Below are 20,747 nucleotides of genomic sequence, written 5' to 3' on the forward strand. Positions count from 1 at the left end.
AGCAGTGCACATTTATGCTATTATATTTATTGTTATGACTGTCTAAGGTCACAAATACAGTAACCTCGGGGGGGGGGGCTTTTAAAGATGGCTATATCATTCCAGAACAGTTTCATCACACCAGAAAGAAAGCACATACCCATCAGCAGTCCTTCCCTAGCTTCTGCCCCAGGCCCTGGAAACCACTACCACTACAGATTTGCCTAACCTATATGATATCATATAAATGAAGTCATGCAACATACAGACATCCTGTCTGGTTTCTTTCACTTAGAATAATGTTTTCAAGGTTTGCCCATTATAGCACAGGCTAGTAGTACTTCATTCCTTTCTGTGGCCTGGCAATGCTACATTGCATGGACATTATCACATCGTTTCCACTTTTTGGCTACTATAAATAACACTGCTGTGAAGTGAGCGTGCGAGTTTTGATGTGAACATAAGTTTTCAATTCTCAAGTATATATAGGAGTGGAATTAGCCTTAACTTTTGGAGGAAATGCCAAACTGTTTTCTAAAGTGGATTCACTGTTTTATACTCCCTACTGCTGAACTCATTTATTAGCGCCGTGTGTGTATATGGGTGTATTCCTTAGGATTTTTTTACTTATCTGCATATAGAGATAGTTTTGCTTTTTCTTTTCCAATCTGGATGACTTTTATTATCTTTCTTTGCCAAATTGCCCTGGCTAAAACTTCTAGTACAATGTTGAATAGAAGTAGAATGAAGAGATATCCTGTCTTGCTCTTGACTTGGGGGCGGGGGGAGGAGGATGCTTTCAGCTTTTGCTATTAAGCATGATGTTAATTACGCTGTGGGTTTTTCATTGATGCCTTTTATTAGATTGAGGAAGTTCCCTCCTATTCCTTGTTTGTGGAATGTTTTCATCATGCAGGAGGTTTCTCATTATTTTGTCAAATGCTTTTTCTCTATTGATATAATATGATTTTTGTCCTATGTTCCATTAACATGGTACATACATTGACTGATTTTCATGTGATAAATCAACCTCTCATACTCAAGATAAACTGCATTTGGTCATAGCATATAATCCTTATTATATATTGCTGGATTTTGTTACTACATTACTAGTATTTTGTGCTGTCATTTTTGGGTTCATATATTTTGAAGCACTGTTTTTTAGATGTATATATATATATATATAAATGTTATATCTTCTTGATGGATTGACACTCCTAATATTGTAAAAAGTTCTTTATCTCTAATAACAATTTTTGTCTTAAGGAATGTTTTGTCTAAGTATAGCTGTTTCATTAATTATCAATAATTAAGTTTGAGAAACATTGTTCTAATACAGTGTTTTACAATCTGTACGTATATTAGTGGCTGTCAAATCAATGATTTAATGATTCACAACTACAATTTTTAAAAATAAAATTTAGTACACTAGAAAAAATAAAATAGAAAAAAAATCAAAGTGTATTGCCCATACATTGTATACTCACTGTATTAAGAATTGCTTGGTGAAATTTTATATGTAGCATATATATACCAAATATATATAGTTATATATAAATAAAAACATATATGTATTGTTTACTGTGGTTCATAGTAGATTGTCATCAAGAATGTTTGAGGGGGGGATCCCTGGGTGGCGCAGCGGTTTGGCGCCTGCCTTTGGCCCAGGGCGTGATCCTGGAGACCCGGGATCGAATCCCACGTCAGGCTCCCGGTACATGGAGCCTGCTTCTCCCTCTGCCTGTGTCTCTGCCTCTCTCTCTCTCTCTCTCTGTGACTATCATAAATAAATAAAAATGTAAAAAAATAAAAATTAAAAAAAAAGAAAAAAAAAAAGAATGTTTGAGGGGGACAGCCCTGGTGGCTCAGTGGTTTAGTGCCGCCTTCAGCCCAGGGTGTGATCCTGGAGACCCAGGATTGAGTCCCATGTCAGGCTCCCTATATGGAACCTGCTTCTTCCTCTATCTGTATCTCTGCCTCTCTCTCTCTCTCTCTCTCTCAATCTCTCTTTCTCTCTCTGTGTGTCTCTAATAAATACAATACAATACAATAAAAATATATAAATATGAGAAAAAAAAGAATGTTTGAGGGGGCTCCTGGCTGTCTTGGTCAGCAGAGCATGTGGCTCTTGATCTTGGGGTTATGAGTTTGAGCCCCACACTGGGTGTAGAGATTTCTCAAAAAAAAAAAAAGAAACTTTTTAAAAAGAATGTTTAAAAACCAGTGATTTAAAGACCCTTTTGTTTAACCAATGTAAAGAAAGAAAGGATTCTATTGAAAAGATGGAGATCTGTTGCAAAACTGTGAAGCATAATCATATGGGAGTTTGTTTTCATCATGGTTGGGAAAAGTTTTGTGGATCTGTTCCTTCAACAGAAAAAAAAACAAATTTTACCTAAATATAGGCAAAATTGAGCTTCTCTCTGAAAATTGCTGTTTTTAAAATTACTGTTTATGATGTATGTGCATATATCTGTGTTTTCTTATATATCTGCTCAAAAATTATTGGGATGTTGGTCCAGAAGACAGCAAGGAGTATTAGAAGCTAAGATTCACCTCATGTCTAAGTAAGTGTGCTAAATGGAACAAGACTGGGATAGTTGAATTTTGGGCTGTGATGTTGAAGCTCCACAAATGACATCATATTTTCCAAAGTAACCCAGGCTCTGGGCACTGAAGGTCTATAGACTGGGGAGTCTGGTATCTTTTTTGTAATCAAAAAGCAATGCCACAGCTGTGTAGAGCAAGGAGTGATATTTCCTGAAAAATGTGAATGGTCTACTGGTAGCTTTTTTTTTTTTTTTTTTTTTAAAGATTTACTAATTTATTTGAGAAAGAGAGCACAGTGGGGAGAGGCAGTGGAGAGGGAGAGAGAGAATCTCAAGCAGATTCCCTACTGAGCGAGGAACCCAGCCTGGGGCTCGATCCCATAACCTTGAGCTCATGAAGAGCCGAAATCAAGAGTCAGACACCCAACCAACTGAGACACCTTGGTACCCCTGGTAGCTATTCCTTGAAAAGACCACTCCTGCAAAATGAAAAAGATTTGAGAGAGTGGGGTAAGGTGGAGACTGTGCTCTCTCTCAGAGAACCCAAAGAACTGGGTCCTGGACACCATACATTCCAGGAGGGAACTCCTAGTAGAAGAAGCTATGTTTACTATTAAAAAAAAGATAATAGTTAATATTTACTGAGCTCTTATTATGCTTCAGGCACTGTTCTAACTACTTTACATGTATTAAATCTTGTAATCTTAGCATCAACCTTCTGTAGTACAGACTATTAATATCCTTTACAGAGGAAGAAACTGAGGCATAAAGTGGCTAAGTAATTTGCTCAAGAATCAATAGTGTCAATATGCGACAGAGGCAGAATTAAAACTCAAACATTCTGATGGCAGAGGCACCATTAATTAAATTATGCTAATATTCCCTTTAGATCGGAGGCTAGGAAAAGGGTTAGGAACATCCAAAATAGGACTCTATGGATGGACTAGGAACTACAGACCAGAAAAGTAACTCTAGCTGATAGGTGTATTTTTAAGTCTTAAATTTTTCATGTGCACACACGCATGAGCACACACGCACACCTTCTACAGGATGTCACAGTATAGGAAAAAAAGCTTAGCGGGCTGAAAGCTGGTTTCAGAATGAGTAAGGGGTGACCAGCATAGAGGCAAAGCAATGGTCTAGAGTCAGCCAATGTTGAGGAAACCGTCCACCACTAAGAAGAGACATTCCCCGAGTCTTCCAGAAGTGGTTTGGGATGAGAAATAAAGACAGTACTTCCTATAAGGCAGTACTTCCTATAAGATTATGGATAAGGCAAATTGGACAGAGGATCAGATCCCGGTGATTTGGGCATTAAAGGGAAGAGTAGCTTTTGAAGCTCCTGAAGTCTGGGATACTCTGGTTACTTGTAAGAATCCCACTCATGAACATCATGATGAATTGTGGAACTATTTCTTCTAATACTGTCTGACAAAAAAACCATGAAATAAATCAAACATTCCTTTATTTGGGAAACGTTCCAAAGGCCCATTTCAAGGATGAGCAGCTGTGCTTGCTGTGAGAAACAGAATGATGTAGAAAGACACGTCTATTTTGCTGATTTTAGGGGAGGATCTCTCTATCTTCTGGATCTGAATGCCTGTTTCCCTCCCCAAGTTAGGGAAGTTCTCTGCTATGATTTGTTCAAATATGCTTTCTGGTCCTCTGTTCCTTTAGGTGCCCTCTGGAACCCCAAGTAAACGTAGATTTTTCCTTCTGATGCTGTCATTTATTTCCCTTAACCTATCCTCATGGTATTTTAATTGTTTTTCTCTTTTTTCCTCAGCTTCCTTCCTTGCCATCAACTTGTCTTCAATATCACTCACTCTTTCTTCCACCTCATTAACCCTCATCGTTAGGACCTCCAGTTTGGATTGCATCTCATTTAATTGATTTTTAATCTTGGTCTGATTAGATCTAAATTCTGCAGTCATGAAGTCTCTTGAATTGTCATCAATTTATGCTTTTTTCCAGAGCCACCAGTAGCTTTATAATTGTGCTTCTGAATTGGCTTTCTGACATTGAATTGCAATCATATTCTGTAACTCTGTGGCAGAGAGTACTGTTTCTGATTCTTTCTTTTGTGGTGAGTTCTTCTTTCTAGTCGTTTTGCTCAGTGCAGAGTGGCTAAAAACGAGTTGTACTTGTTTGAAGCACAAACTCTTCTCTCTGTACCATTCTCTCTTTAAATCTCAGGTCGAATTCGTAGGTTTTCAGGATGGTTTGAAAGTTATCTAGGTAAGTTGGTGGGGCCAGGTGGCTTGGGGACCCTACTCCTTTGCCATCTTGCCTCCCCCCCGCCCCCAACACGTCTTGTTTTGGAGGACATTCAGTTCTACCGAAAATACACAGATTAAAAAATTAAGTGATTGGTTATCATGAAACAAGTTAACTTGTGGGATCAGAGGTAGATTCATAGTGTGTGAAGAGATTAGAGAGGAGAGGTGTCTAACCTAGTCAGAGGAGGTACCCTATGATGTTAGTGCTGACATGTTAGACCCAGGCAACACCTCCACAACGGGCAAGGTTTTACAAGGAGAGTCGGTACAAAATGAACAGGTGCACAAGGGAAGCTAAGTATTACAGGGGGCAAGAGATTAATCTGGAGATTAAGCAGATAGGCTTGAAAGGAAGGTGGAGAGGGAGTGAAGATTATGAAAGACCTATACTGTGCACAAAGAACCTAAACTATATGCCAATAAAATAGAAACTGAGGTAATTAGACTTACATTTAGAACCAATGGAAGAGGTTCAATTAGGCAGGAGGTGCTTGCAGAAGTGCAGATGGACGGCAAGTTAGTTTGTAATGTAAGGAGTAGAAGGTGGAGGAATAATAAGCAACACAGAAGAGAAGAGACAATCCTGTCTCAGTAACAGGCTGGATATGAGGAAAGATTCTCAAGTTCTTTTTTTTTTAATTTTTATTTATTTATGATAGTCACAGAGAGAGAGAGAGAGAGAGAGAGAGAGAGAGAGAGAGGCAGAGGCACAGGTAGAGGGAGAAGCAGGCTCCATGCAGTGGGAGCCCGATGTGGGATTCGATCCCGGGTCTCCAGGATCGCGCCCTGGGCCAAAGGCAGGCACCAAACCACTGTGCCACCCAGGGATCCCAGATTCTCAAGTTCTGATGTGGGTCCCTGCAGCCTCCAGAGGAGGGAAAGATTGGAGGGTATGTGTTCTGGAGCAAGATGCCAAAGTTGAATCGCAGACCAGTGAGTTTGAGATCCAGGGTCCTTCCAGAGGAAGCGGCTTATGGGCAGTGGGAAATGCAAGTTCAGAGCACAGGAGATTGATGTGGGTGGGGCTAAGGGATTCTTAAGTGGCTAAAGACACACGAATTACCAAGATCACTCAGGAGAGTGTGTAAAAGGTTGGGTGAATGGGAAAAGTGGAACAGGGAGACAAGGCAGGGCAGGGGAGTGGACCAACTCTGGGGAATACCAGCTTTGAAGGACCGGGGACATACCGGTCTTGATAGAGACTGAGAATCAGGAGAGACTAGAGGAAAAGTAATAGTAACTAGAAACAATGTCAAATTAAAGCTACATGACAAAACAAAACAAAACTCTAGTGTCTTTAGAACAAATGGAAGAAATTACAGGTTTCATTTTGTCATGAAGAATATATCCTTTAAGAACTGTGTTTAAGGGATCCCTGGGTGGCGCAGCGGTTTGGCGCCTGCCTTTGGCCCAGGGCACGGTCCTGGAGACCCGGGATCAAATCCCACGTCGGGCTCCCGGTGCATGGAGCCTGCTTCTCCCTCTGCCTGTGTCTCAGCCTCTCTCTCTCTCTCTCACTGTGTGCCTATCATAAATAAATAAAAGTTTAAAAAAAAAAAAAAAAAAAGAACTGTGTTTAAGAGTAATCATATTAGACTTCCTGGAAATCAGATATCCCTACCCTCTTTTTCAAAACCATTAAAAACAACGCAACTAAAAGTCACATAAACTATCTTAATACTGTTTTATCACTTCAGTGAGTTGCTTAATTCTTATAATATTTTCACCATGGGATTTTATTTTATTTACTTATTATGATTTTATTTTATTTTATTTATTCATGAGAGACACAGAGAGAGACAGAGAGGCAGACACACAGGCAGAGGGAGAAGCAGGTTCCATGCAGGGAGCCCAACGTGGGACTCGATCCTGGGACTCCAGGATCACGCCCTGGACTGAAGGCAGGTGCTAAACCGCTAAGTCACCCAGGGATCCCCACCACCATGTTATTTCAACATAAAAGTAACCTCATGTAATAAAATTTGAGGATCAACAAATTAGAAAATTATAATTTAGATTATGGGGCTATTCTGTATAGATTATGTTTCTAAGAAAAATTAAGTACATATTTATGTAATCAAAAGATTTGTTATATGTATTATTCACAGATGTTAAGAGAACAGAAGGAAAAACATGATCCAAGTATGTATGGTAAACATCATATTATATTCCCCTTTGAACTCTGCAATTGCCATTAAAGATTCTGACTGGTTCTGTAGGGAAGCAAAGCAAAACGGTTAATTTTGTGTAACTGTAATATACTATATTTATTTAAATAAAGAACTCTGTTGTGGAGCATTGTCCTATCAATACTAATGTAAAAATACCGCTTTATGGGATTTGTATCTTCTCAGTTATTTTGCATATATTTTTTAGTTATTTTGCATATTATCATCCTTTTTTATTTCAAGAAATTATATCATTTCCTTTCTTTAAATAGACTACATATAAAAATGTATTAACTATTCTTTTAAACATATTCGGGACAAAGTTATTTTCAGTGGGAATACATGTCCAGTACTATAATGCAAATAGAAATTAAATAATGGAATTTAAAGAAATTAATTAAAGCCGAATACTTCTATAGTATTTCAAGTTCCTTCCTGTGAATTACAGGGTCATATTTTGCATCAGTCATCATAAATAAGTACGGAGTTCAGCCACTAGGTGGCGGTCACAGTGAATTTTTGTTAATTAATTTCATAACTGAAAATTCAGTTCTATGCTCTGCACCATAATGTTTTTCAACTTATCTAGTCATTTGATTTGCATGATATATCTGATGCTCTGGCTAATTTTTTGATACAGCGAGGAATACACACTTTCCCAAACGAACAGTACATGACTTATAACCAATGTTACTTGGAAATGAGAGAGCCTTTGTTCTACACGAATCTAGGTTCTTGGATATAGTGATCTATGAATATAAGTTAGATCATGTTGACAGTCAGTGAAGTAAATTTGGAGAAATGGTCAGATATAGTATGATTATAATTTAGGACTGTCAAGACCTTGGATTTAGCAGGAGTTGAGCCAGTAATGAGGGGTTATATCAGAGCAGATATGCATACGTACAAGGGAAAGGTGAAAAGGAAGCCCTGCTGTTTTCAGAAAACACTGAGAAAGCAGAAGTTAACTGAGCCCCCTGGTCTCTCTCTTTTTTTTTAAGTACATAGTTACCAATGATTATTTTATTTAAATTCAATTAATTAATATATAGAGTATTATTAGTTTCAGAGGTAGAATTTAATGATTAATCAGTTGCATACAATATTCAGTGCTCATTTCATCAAGTGCCCCCATTAATTAAATGCCCATCACCCAGTTACCCCAAACCCCCCCCCCCACCTCCTTTCCAGCAACCCTCAGTTTCCGATAGTTAAGGGTCTTTTATGGTTTGTCTCTCTCTCTGATTTTACCTTATTTTATTTTTCCTTCTCTTCCCCTATGACCCTGTTTTGTTTTTTAAATTCCACATGAGTGAAATCATATAATTATCTTTCTCTGATAGACTTATTTCATTTAGCATAAGATAGCTGAGTAATATTCCACTATATATATTCCGTATCTTCTTTACCCATTCATCTGTTAATGGACATCTCTATCCATATTTGGCTATTGTGGACACTGCTGCTATAAACATTGGGGTGCAGGTGCCCCTTCGGATCACTATATTGGTATCCTTTGGGTAAATACCCACAGATATTATGGGTAGGGCCAAAACCATTATCCTGTGGGTCCTGGGGTTTCTTCTCTTCTTTCACAGACTAACTCAATGGTTTATACTTCTAAATGTACACTTAAATATACATTTAGAGAAACACTGCTATACTTTATCATTTTCTAAATCATTAAAATGTATTTGTATACAATCCTAATTAATTCCTTACTTACTTCAAAAGTAAGTACATTTCTAATTTTAAAAATTTCACACATTGCCATATACTTTCTAAAAAGACTACAATAACTCAAATACCCACTAGCATTATGAGTATCTATTTCACTGAGTCACCACCAGAAGTGCATTCAGACTTACAAAATTATTTATATAATTCCTTAATCAGCACTCAAGGCCATTCACCCTCATTTCTCTTGCATTTGTCCATTGCATGTCTCATACCAAACTTTCATGACCTTGTGCTTTTGTACATATAGTTCTTTCTGCCAGAAAGAAGTCCTTTCTTCCTTTTCTTTGAATGAGAAACTCCTTATCAAGCCAGAAAATTCTGACTTCCTCAGTTACGTCTTCTGTTAATCCCTGCTAAAATCAGTTACTGTCATCTTGGCCTTAGAACATCTTCTTCATATTTTCATAACAGAGTAGAGAGATTACCATCAGTGTTTTATACAAATTCCTTCCTCAGGTGCCTACAAATGTATTCTAATGGACATCCCGTAAACTACTTGGCACTTTGGAGGCATGATATACTTACATAAATATATAAGAATACTTATTTATTGAATCATTCAATTACTTAATTACTTTTATTTATTTATTTTTAAAGATTTATTTATTCATGACAGACAGAAAGAGAGAGAGAGAGAGGCGCAGAGACACAGGCAGAGCGAGAAGCAGGCTCCATGCAGGGAGCCTGATGTGGGACTCGATCCCAGGTTTCCAGGATCACACCCCGGGCTGAAGGCGGCACTAAACCGCTAAGCCACCGGGGCTGCCCTAATTACTTAATTACTTTTAAAAGCAATCTTAACTATTAGTATGGTTTTTTGGAGAGGTGAAAATAATCTTTCTGGCCATTTAACCCACCTAGTACTAAATGGGAATTGTAGTCAGGAGGTGCATCAGGCCTTGGATCAGGAGACTTTACTTGATTCTCTACTTCATCTGTAGGTTGCTCAGGGGCTGTGGGGACCACACCTTGGGAGAAGTAGAGGGGACATGATTTACAATGGAAGTGATAACGTGATAAGAGAATATGTTCATTTTTCTTATCAGTGAAAGTAAATAATATGAAATATACTCATATTTTTAAAAGACACATAATTCATTATGTAAATTACATATTAACCTGTAATAACCTGTATTAACCCGAATTGATGAATTTTCAGGCTGAATATAGAATTTTTTAAAAAAATAAAGCAATTATTCATATTGTGCTCTGACCAAAGCAACACACTTTCATGCTAGTGGTTCAGCTCACTTCATGCTGATGCCTACCTACATGAACTCCTGACACATTAGCAAAAATTCTTTTCCTCACTACATAATATGGAGAATACAGTAATATATAGAGTGAATCTTATTTTTTCCCCAATCCTTTTTGGAAAATAACTGTGTTTTAATAAATTCAAAACATCACATGATAAATACGCAATGCCTTAAAACACAGCAGTGCCACACAACTCAGTTAGAGGTGGTTTAATATACCCCTCCAGTGAAAGTGACCTTGGTCACTGCTGCAAGAGAGGGAGTGAACTCACTTTCCATGATGCTATCTTGTGCCCTTGTTGCAATCAGAGAAATGTCTGCCTGGATTCTCTACAAGGAAAAATTCTTATTCTCTTAACTGACTGGTTTTTATCTCATGAAATACACAAATCCCATAAATGTGGTATCTCTCTCCTTCCATTGTCTCCTGCATTTGCTTGAAAATGCAGGACCTGATTCTGAGCCTTTCTCTATATGGGCAGGCTGTCATCACAGGCTTGTTATTACTGCTTCTCTTTGCAGACTTAATTTCTTACTTTGTCCTTTACTTAATGTTCCCCACATACTTTAGAGATCTTTCAGTACATATGTGCCAATATAAATCCATTTAAATCCTTTTCTGTCAAAGATAGAAAGAAATGTTCATATGTATATAAAAGATGCATTCTCCAAATGCTAAACAATAATAGAAAACTTCAAGGAAATAGATTCCAATTTTTAAGGAAAATATCACATAATCCACATTTGAGAATAAAGTATATTAAAATTTATTCATAAAATCTTACCTGACATTTTGAAGAATTCCACTTAGTCCTGAAAAATGAAACATTTATTTATTTATTTATTTATTTATGATTTTATTTATTCACAAGAGACACAGAGAAAAGCAGAGACATAGACAGAGGGAGAAGTAGGCTCCCTGTGGGGAGTCCGATGTGGGACTCAATCCCAGGACCCAGGGATCACAACCTGACCCTAAGGCAGACGCTCAACCACTGAGCCACCCAAGTGCCCGTGCTAGTTATCTTTTATTCATTTCTTCATTAATTCAACAAACACTTGCTGAGCACCTATATGTACAGACACTGATATAGATATTAAAAAACAGGTACCTATCATTCTGGAAAGCATATTTTAGTGCCATGAGATTAAAAACACATTAACAAATATTTAAGACTAAATCTAGATAGTAGAGTTATAAAGAAAATGAAGTCAAAGGTTTAGGAAAAACATGGATGGGAATTCGAAGAGGTTCTGGGGAAGCCTCTCTCAGGAGGGAACCTTTGAGCTGTTTGAACTAGGAAAAGAGGTATTACATTACAAAGGTAGGAAGGGGGTTCTAGGAAAACAGGAAATATGCGCAAAGGCCTTGAGATGGCGCTGGACTTGGGGTGCTCAAAGGTGAGAAAGAGGTCAGGTGTGTCTGGGACACAAGGACTGAAGAGAATGGAGGGAAGAGATAGAGAGAAGTCTGATCATACCTGAAGACCGAGGCAAAATGTTTGGGATTTGTCGTAATTGCAGTTGGGCAGTCTTTGGAGGACTTTAATCAGTGGAGTGATGAGAGCTGGTTTATACTTTCTCCCGAGGGGGCAAGAGTGGAAGTAGGCAGTGAGGATGGCATAGCAGCAGTAATCCAGGTGGGACTGATGCTGGCTTAGACCGGGGAGGTAACCCTGTGGAGGGTGACGTGTGGTCAGGAACAGAACCTACAGGAGCTGCTAATGGACAAAGGAAAAGAGACGAGTCAAGGATGAGTGTCACTTTTCAGGCCAGGGTACTGGCGTTGATGACAATGCCATTAACTAAAGTAGAGGGGAAGATGGTGGGGAAATGGTGGTGACTGGGGAGGTAGGGATCAAAAGTTCAAAATAGGCATGTTTTGCTTAAAAGAAGCCAAAAGAAGTTTATTTTATTTAAATGAACAGTATGTATATGTAAACATTATGAGAACAGCACAAGAGAAGTAAACTAGAGGTTGAGATGAGATTTGAAACGAGGGTTGGGGAGAACCCAATCCTTCTTCACGAACCCTTGGTTCATGAATTCATTCAAGATTGAAATAAGTGATTATCAGAGAAAGGAATTTTAGGATTTCTGAGTTCTGGATGATCACAAAGTACCACATCAACAAAAGCTATAATTTACTGAATGCTTATCTAATGTCAGACAAAGGGTTGAATACTTTCCATATCTTATCTTTCATTAAATTACCTCTCTCATATATTAACGGCCCACCCTTCTAAAATCAAGTACTTCTAAATTTAAAGCTGCTTTTGGATTTTCTTTTTATCCTGTTTATCAGATTATGAAAGTGGGGGTTATTTGTGTAGTTTGAGCTGAGTAGAAAGTCACTAATGTTGAGTATAGATGTCAAAGATCACCGTATAAAACCGTAGTCAATATGGATACTGAGTTGACTCAGTGAACACCACCATCACATAAGCCAGGATACAGATTTCCAGCTCAAATGACTGTCTTGCCAAGCATGGATCGGAATCCCAACAGTCTCCCACCATTTTTACTCACTTCTGGAACTGGAGCTAGTTGCTCAAAGTCCTATGCATCTTAAAAGCTAAAAACGTATTTTGGGGCACATCAAAATGTCAGACCGAATTACAGGCCAACCAAACTGGTACGAGGAATTGATCCTATTCCTTTAATGATGGTAATCTCTGGTGTTTAGAACTAAATCTTTTTAGAATCTTAAATCCTGGACACTCCTAGGACTCTTGTATACAGAAGATATATACAAAAATGTTGACACACTGGTCATATTAAAAGAAACTAAAAACATTCCTAATGTCCATCAATGGTACATTGGACAAATAAATTCTGGTACATTCATATGATGTGAGTGTATACTTTCGTGAAAACTATAGTTTTAGAGTCATACACATCAAGAGAGATGAATCTCAAAATTACAACACTAAACAAAAACATAAAAGCAAATCCCTAGAGAACACATATATCATTTAAGAATTCCAAAAGCAGGAAAATGAAACAGAAGATATTTTTCAGATACATACATGAGGAAACTTTAAAGTTAGAGAATAACACGAAATTCAGGAAAATGGTTACATGTGGAAATGCGGTGTGGGGCAAGTGTTTCATCATGGCCCACAGGGGCTTGAAGTTCCTCCTAATGTTCTGGTTCTAACAAGGTGCTTAGAACAGGGGCCATGGGTTCTTACTAGTCTTTAAAAGGTACATATATTTAAATCTGCATATTTATGTGCCTGACGTGATTTCACAATAAAAAAGAACTTCTTGACAGTTACACATTGAGCATAACCTTCTAACTAAATATCTGTTGTCCCTTTCTACATTAATCCTAGGATTGAAAACAATGAAGAAACCATGAGGGAAACTAGTTAGAACATATTATTCGGTGCCTTAGTGAAAGGAAGTGAATTATCCATCCATGCATCCATCATCTATTCAACCATCTATAGTGGCAAATGGCAGAGTATAATGTAATGCAGATTTTAACAATTGCTGAATTTAGGTAAAGATAGAGATTTGAATATTTTTATGTTCAGGGCAAAGCTTGAAGAAAGAAATGCAGAATTCCTTTTTTAAAAAAGATTTTATTTATTTATTCATGAGAGACACAGAGAGAGACAGGCAGAGACACAGGCAGAGGGAGAAGCAGGCTATCCCCAGGGAGCCCCATGTGGGACTCAATCCCCAAACTCCAGGATCAGGCCCTGAGCCGAAAGCAGAGCTCAACCACTGAGCCATCCAGGCATCCCAAAATGCAGAATGCTGTACCCCAAATATGAAGTAGTACCTCTGGGGTCCAGGCCTAAAAATCTGTATTTTTTAACACAGCCCCAAGTGATCTTTGTGTTCAGGCATGTTGGAGGTTTATTTTGTGTAAAGAAAAACAACAGTTCTCAACTATGCCAGGCAGAGCATAGAATTCAAATCTGATTTGAGAGATTAACAATTTGAAAAATATACCAATCTTTAAATTAAAAAAATATATGTGTTTTAAAAATCAACTAACATCAAAGTAAAATATGATTGCCTCACAAGCTGCAGGTGTTCACAGGATTTGTTCACCTCCCCTCTCCTTTGAGATGTAGTTTCCTTTTTCACCCTAAACTCTCTTCCCTCTGTTATAAAATTGTACCGTATAGTTTTATCCAAAATATTACATAAGGTAGGATAATTTCCAGTTGGTACAAGCATGAATGTTGTAACTTAATCCTCTCTTAACATCCAGTAGATTGTTTTCAGATTTCCCAATCACTCAGCAAGGACAGAAAGTGCTACAGGTTGAAAAGAGACAGTTCTGGCTTTATGACAGATGGAATTCAGATTAGAAAACTGAACTGCGTCTCTGTAACAAGTTAGGATGATATGGTTCCAAGAGCTCTTTTTTTAAAAAAATTATTTTTAATTTATTTTGACTTTTTTTTTTAGTTCCAAGAGCTCTTAATCCCAAAGGTCTTCTGCATTTTCAGGGTTTAGGCCGCATACAAAGGAATCTAAGCCAACTGGAACCTAATACAGAGGGAAAGGAAACATGGGCTGGATAGGACGATGTTGGTGAAGCCATGGTTTGCTGCTTTGGAAGGCAGACTCCACAGCGCATATGGCATCCTTTACATGGATATCCTTGCTGCATCCAACACTGCAGCTGCACTGCATCTTGCTCTTCAATTCCACCTTTCTAAACTGGGAGCAAAGCTCAATAAAACCACAAGCTCTAGAGCCTCACCATGGACATTTGAAACTTCAATTGCAAAACTGAGAATAATGGTCAGTTTTGCAGTTGAGAATTTGCTGGACTGTGTCCTGGTCTCTGGGCCAGGGAGCCTTTGGATCTGTGATAATCTTGCAATTCCCTACATGGAAGTCTTGGAGATCTGCATATGAAAACTAAAACCTTGGGCTCTGTTTCCAGTGCCTTCAAAAGCGAGGACAGAAAAGAAAGCAGAAGTTCACTGTTTGTACAACTCCTCTGCTTCTTAGCAAGGGCAGGAAAAATAGCTAGTTCCTGCCAAGTCCTAGTTCATCTACCACAACTGGCCAGTTGGGTGTAGCATGTAACTGCTAGATGACACCCTTTGTACAAAAGGTAGGCTACTTGGAGGAGGACAGACTTGGCGGCTGGTAAATCATGTATGCCAGCACACTTCAGGTAGTCTAAACAGTGGTTCACACAGACAGACAGATCCCAGGTATCCCTAATGGCTACGTGACATTGAGGGACTGCTCTGAAGTTGGGTTATCTGTTGTGTCATGGGCAGGACGAAAGCAGCACCCACCTCACTTAACTGATGTGAAGATTGACATGGTACATTCAATAGCACTTTATTTTTAAAAAGATTTCATTTATTTATTTGAGAGAGAGAGCGAGAGAGAATGAGAGTGTGTGCAAGCAGGCAGAGGGAGAGGGAGAAGCAGGCTCCTTGCTGAGTGGGGAGCCCAATGCGGGGCTCAATCCCAGGATCCTAGAATCATGACCCAAGCCGAAGGCAGATGATTAACTGACTGAATCACCCAGGTGCCCCTCAAATAGCACTTTTAAAATAGTGCCTGGCACATAGCAAATCCTCAGCAAACATATATTAATACTAAAATTTCACTAGGTAAAATAAACCAGCTGGTGAAGAGACCAAGAGTGAGTGTCTGTCTTCAAATAAAAGAGCTGTTTGCCATTCAGCCATTTGACATACATTACTGAGCATCCCTAGAGAAGACTTTATCCTGGGTTTTTCAAGATGCCACCAACAACTCCCTACTGTCTACAACTCTGAGTATGGTTCTAGCAGGCATGATTTTACAAGCAGAGTTGGAAATGGGTTTCAAACTGGAAAGAACTAGAAGGAAAATGGAGGCATTGCTGGAGGGCTTTTTCCTATCTGTAGCCAAATGAAAGACAAGTAAGTTAGAGTACATTTTATCTGCCTATAGGATTTGCTTTTAGTTTATAGTAGGATAGTGACATTAATTATATTATTCAGATGAATGGATTTATCCAGCAATGAACTTTAAAAACAGCAATTACAGTTAAAGACATCTTCTAAAAATTACACTATTCACTACACCTCCAAGATACAAAAATTGAGGTTATTTTAAAAATTATTTTGCATTATGAAAAACTGAGTATTTGCGTCTGTTTTGGAGTAGTACTTCATGACATATATTCAAACGGAACAATATATGTGTAAGTGATTAGAATATTACATTTGATTTACTCGAAAGCCTTGATGAAACTCTTAATAAATGTAAACGTTGGTATTTTTCAAGCACTCACACTTTATAAACCCTATGTCACAAGAATCCAGGCTGGTAAATACAAGTACTCAATTTCAGTTGTTACATGTAACTTAGTGCTGTTGTGTATGAAAGATTTTGTCTGGCCTTTGTCCCAGGCTCTGAGGAGAAACTTCTGAAGCCTTGGAGTTTCCTGAGTGATGGACGTGTCTAATTAATTATGGCCCTTGGATCACACCTCAGTTTATGCTAAGGAGATGGGGGCTGATCATGCTGAAGAATCACCATATGATTAAGAGGGTGATATTTGAGCCAGGTTACATTTTACTGATCTCCTGACCTCAAGGGAGCAGGGGGACTGGAGGTTTAGTTCAACCAGTTGGCCAATGACTCAAGTGCCCATGCCGACATAATGAAACCCCAATAAAAACTCTGGCCACTGAGGCTTGAGAGTTTCTGGGTGGCAAACATATCAATATGTTGGGAGGGGATGCATTCTGACTCCACAGGAAAAGAGGCGTGACAGTTTTCAAATGTGAAACCCTACCAGACCTCACCCAATGGGTTTCTTTATTTGGCTGGTCCTGAGTTTTACCCTTCAAAATAAAACCTGCATTGTAAATGTAGCACTTAGAATTCTGTGAGTCATTCTAGCAAATAATCACACGTGAGAGGGTGATGACAACCCCCCAATTTATAGCCAGTTGCTCAGAGGTGTGGGTGACCTGGGGACCCCTGAACTTAGGGCTGGTATCATAAATGGTGACAGCCTTATTGGGGACTGTACCTTTAAACTTGTGGAGTTTGTGCTAACTCTGGGTGGTGTCAGTGAACTGTGCTGAGATTTTTGGAAAAGTTGCTAATCTATTACAAATAGAAGCATACACATATATATTTCTTTTTTTTTTAAGATTTTATTTATTTATTCACGATAGAGAGAGAGAGGGAGGCAGAGACACAGGCAGAGGGAGAAGCAGGCTCCATGCAGGGAGCCCGACGCGGGACTTGATCCCGGGACTCCAGGATCACGCCCCGGGCCAAACCGCTGAGCCAAACCGCTGAGCCACCCAGGGATCCCCCACATATATATTTCTGATCACAAAAGTAAAACATTATAACCTGTAAAACATCAGTAAGTATAAAGAAATGAACATAAGTCTTAAAGCCACCTTCCAAAATAACTATTCTTAAAATGTTGGTAAATATCTTGTGTGTGTGCATGTCTGTATGCATGGGGGTTTTAAAAATAAATATTATTAAAAATACTGTGCACTAACAAATATAACTACCTTAACTTCTTCAAACTGTTCTATTTTTGTTTGTACCTTTCTGGTATTATGACTAATGCTATAAAATTTCCATTTACCTAAACATTGGTACAAACTTCTGATTACTCCCTTATAATTAAATAATTTAAGAAGGATCTGTGTTGTATAGGTGAATGTTTTTACAACTTAGGGAACATTCTGCCAAATTATTTTCTTTCTAGCAAGGCTCCTACAGTTTACACCCAAATCATGTGAGTGACCATCTCCGTGTTAATAAAGTTTGCCAATTCACTAAGTGGAAAATTTTGTGTTACCATGCCATTAAACAGAATTCTTAATTCAATATTTAAAACAATGTGTTTCCTGAGACGCCTGGGTGGCTTGGTGGTTGAGCATCTGCCTTTGGCTCAGATCGTGATTCTAGGGTCCTGGGATCGAACCTGCATCAGACTCCCCGTGGGGAGCCTGCTTCTCTCTCTGCCTATCTCTGCATCTCTCTGTGCATCTCTCATGAGTAAATAAACTACATTTTAAAAAAATTAAATAAAACGTTCTTAGGGGCCAGATTACTTTTCTAAACTCCACTGAAAACTGCCTTCTGTATCCCTGCTGCCCTTTCTCTTCTATCCCACCATCCTCACATTGCTTTCAAATTATCCAACTCTCCCACTATTATATCTTATAATATGAAAATATGCCCTCCTACCAAGCTCCCTTTCACCTTCTATTTTGTAAGGTTTTTAGAATATATGTATAATTTAGGAAAAAATTCTGAACCCAAAGAAAAAATTCATAATAGGTCACATGTTTCAGTTCTAGGTAAGATCCAGTAAACCTTATCAGCCTGTCTCTCCCATTGAATGCAATGAATTAACTGAGACAGAATGATGCGGCAGCTATTTGAAGACTGGAAATACCAAGCAAGAGCATGGGAAAAGAAGGCCAGAATTGGAAGTACCATAAACCAGAATCAGGTAATCTTTCTCTGGTATTCCCAGCCTGATACATTTCAAGGCAGTCTGTAAAGCAGAAGTAGCACCAGGTGCAGAGAGAGCTCCAGAAGAAGCTCCAGAAGAGCTCCAGAAGAAGCTTGAACAAGGAGAAGGGGAATTCCTAAAGTTCAGAAAGAGGCAGAAAGTTTCACAATACATTTTTTTCTTTTTCTCCACTTTCTTATGTCCCAGATCCTGGCAATCCCACTGTGGAGAAAGGAGTGATTGTATCCAAGAAAGCTCAGAGGTACCTAGGGAAATCTTCCTTTGGATACAAGGTGGTGTGGTCCCAAGAAGATGGGGTGAAACTCCTCTCTTGGTTTCTTTTTTTTTTCTTTGCCCTCCTATAACTTGGCCTTGAATACAAGTTAATTTGTGGGAAGTATACAACAGAAAAAGGTAAATAAAACTTCATTTTTTTTCTGGCTCAATCATTGAAAACTTGAGAGACCCAGAAGACTGGTAAGATTGTCGAGAGGGAGGAAGCTTGAGAAAGTGTCCCAGTAAAGTTATTTATGAATTTCTGGGTTCATCCCTGAGTGATACATGCATGTATCTGATCCTAAAAAAACTGAGAATTGAAGGGAAATCACAGTCCAGGTCTGATTGGCCATTGGATTGCCAAAGAAATCTAAACAGCATGACAAGGACTTTGAAAATGAAAATTAACACTCAAATCACAACACAAAAGACTGGTAGAACCATGGCCTGAACCCAAATGGGTCAACTGCTTGCCAAGACTAAGAAAATCAATTTCCTGCATAGCATCTAAATAAGACTCTGAACCTTTTAACATAGTATTCAAAATACAATATCCAGGATACAGTATACATGTACAAAGAACCAGAAAAGTCTCAACTCATAAGGGTTGAGAGCCACTACTGAAAACACTACTTATAGAGATGTAATCCAGAACACAATAATGAGTTAAATACTAAAAAAAGATTCAACTAATGCTAAAAAAAAAGGACAGGAAATGAAACATAGGAGGATGAAAAAGGAAACAAGCAGGTATAAATTTAAATATATTAATAGTTACATTAAATGTAATATACTAAACCTATCAATGAAGAGATAGACATTATCCAAATAGATAAATGATATTTTTAAATTTTTAATTATTTATTATATAAATATATTTATATTTACATAATATATAATATATATTATATAATTTATTATATAAAATATAATATTTTTAATGACTCAATTACATGTTCTCTAAAAGAAACTCATTTCAAACATAATGATAAAGTAGACTAAAGAGGAAAAAATAGAAAAGATATACCAAGTAATCATGTGAAAGAAAGATGGAATGCTAAGACAAATTGAAAACAAGTAGCAGCTGAGTGCCAATCAATAGATGAATGTATAGAGATGTCACACACACACACACACACACACACACGCATACTGGAATATTATGTAGCTATAAAAAATGAGATCTTGCCATTCACAATAACATGGAATGACCTAAAAGGTATAATGCTAAATGAAATAAGTCAGCCTGAGAAAGACAAATACCATATGGTTTCACTCATATGTGGAATCTAAAAAACAATAGAGACCTATAAATTCAGACCTATAAATATAGAACATTCTTCAAGATAGATCATGCAATAGTCCATGAAACAAACCTCAATAAACCTTAAAAGACTAAAATCATAGAAAATGATCTCTGGAAACAATGGAATTAAATTTAGAAATGGAAAATATAACAAAATTTGGGAAATTCACAATATGTAGAAATTAAACAATACACTTCTAAGTAAGCAATAAATTAGCAAAAAAAATCACAAGGAAAATTAGAAAATGCTTTGAGATGAATGAAAGGACAAAATGCCAGAAACTTATGAAATGCAGCTAGCATCATGCTTAGACACAAATTTATACCAGTCAAAGCACATGTTTTTACAAAGATGTCTCTCAAATCAAAAACTCAACTTTCCACCTTAAGAAAATAAAAAACAATAGCAAATTAAAACCAAAGCAAGCAGAAGGAAAGAAATAGTAAAGATTAAGGTAGAAAGAAATAAAATAGAAAGTAGTAAAAAAGGAAAAGAACAAAACCAAGTTTTTGCTTTGATAAGACCAACAAAACTGGCAAACCTTTAGCTGAACTAATGAATCAAAAAAGAGAGAAGACTCAAACTAAAGTCATGAACAAAAGAAGCCATAATGCTATCAATCTTACAGTGAAAAAAAGAATTATAAAGAAATAACATGAACAAAAACTTAGATACAACAGATAAAACTATTAGAAAGATATAATCTACCAAAAC

The 20,747-nt window shown here is 37.7% G+C and overlaps 1 protein-coding gene across 8 annotated transcripts in view; it reads right to left on the minus strand.

Annotated features, from left to right (window-relative positions):
• PLSCR4 (phospholipid scramblase 4) overlaps positions 1 to 20,747 on the minus strand; it is a 41,976-nt gene that overhangs the window by 10,644 nt on the left and 10,585 nt on the right. For 5 of the 8 annotated variants that reach the window (XM_025448873.3, XM_025448875.3, XM_025448878.3 and 2 more), the window contains 3 exons: positions 11,456 to 11,695; positions 10,760 to 10,787; positions 9,573 to 9,683 (listed from right to left, as the gene is read on the minus strand). In XM_025448873.3, the coding sequence (XP_025304658.3) occupies positions 9,573 to 9,683; positions 10,760 to 10,766 (118 nt within the window). In that variant the 5' untranslated portion in view covers positions 10,767 to 10,787; positions 11,456 to 11,695. The remainder of the gene's footprint in view (positions 1 to 9,572; positions 9,684 to 10,759; positions 10,788 to 11,455; positions 11,696 to 20,747) is intronic. The other 3 variants (XM_025448874.3, XM_049100112.1, XM_049100111.1) reach the window with 2 other exon arrangements.

This window comes from Canis lupus, chromosome 23, assembly GCF_003254725.2.
Source record: "Canis lupus dingo isolate Sandy chromosome 23, ASM325472v2, whole genome shotgun sequence".
NCBI lineage: Eukaryota > Metazoa > Chordata > Mammalia > Carnivora > Canidae > Canis > Canis lupus.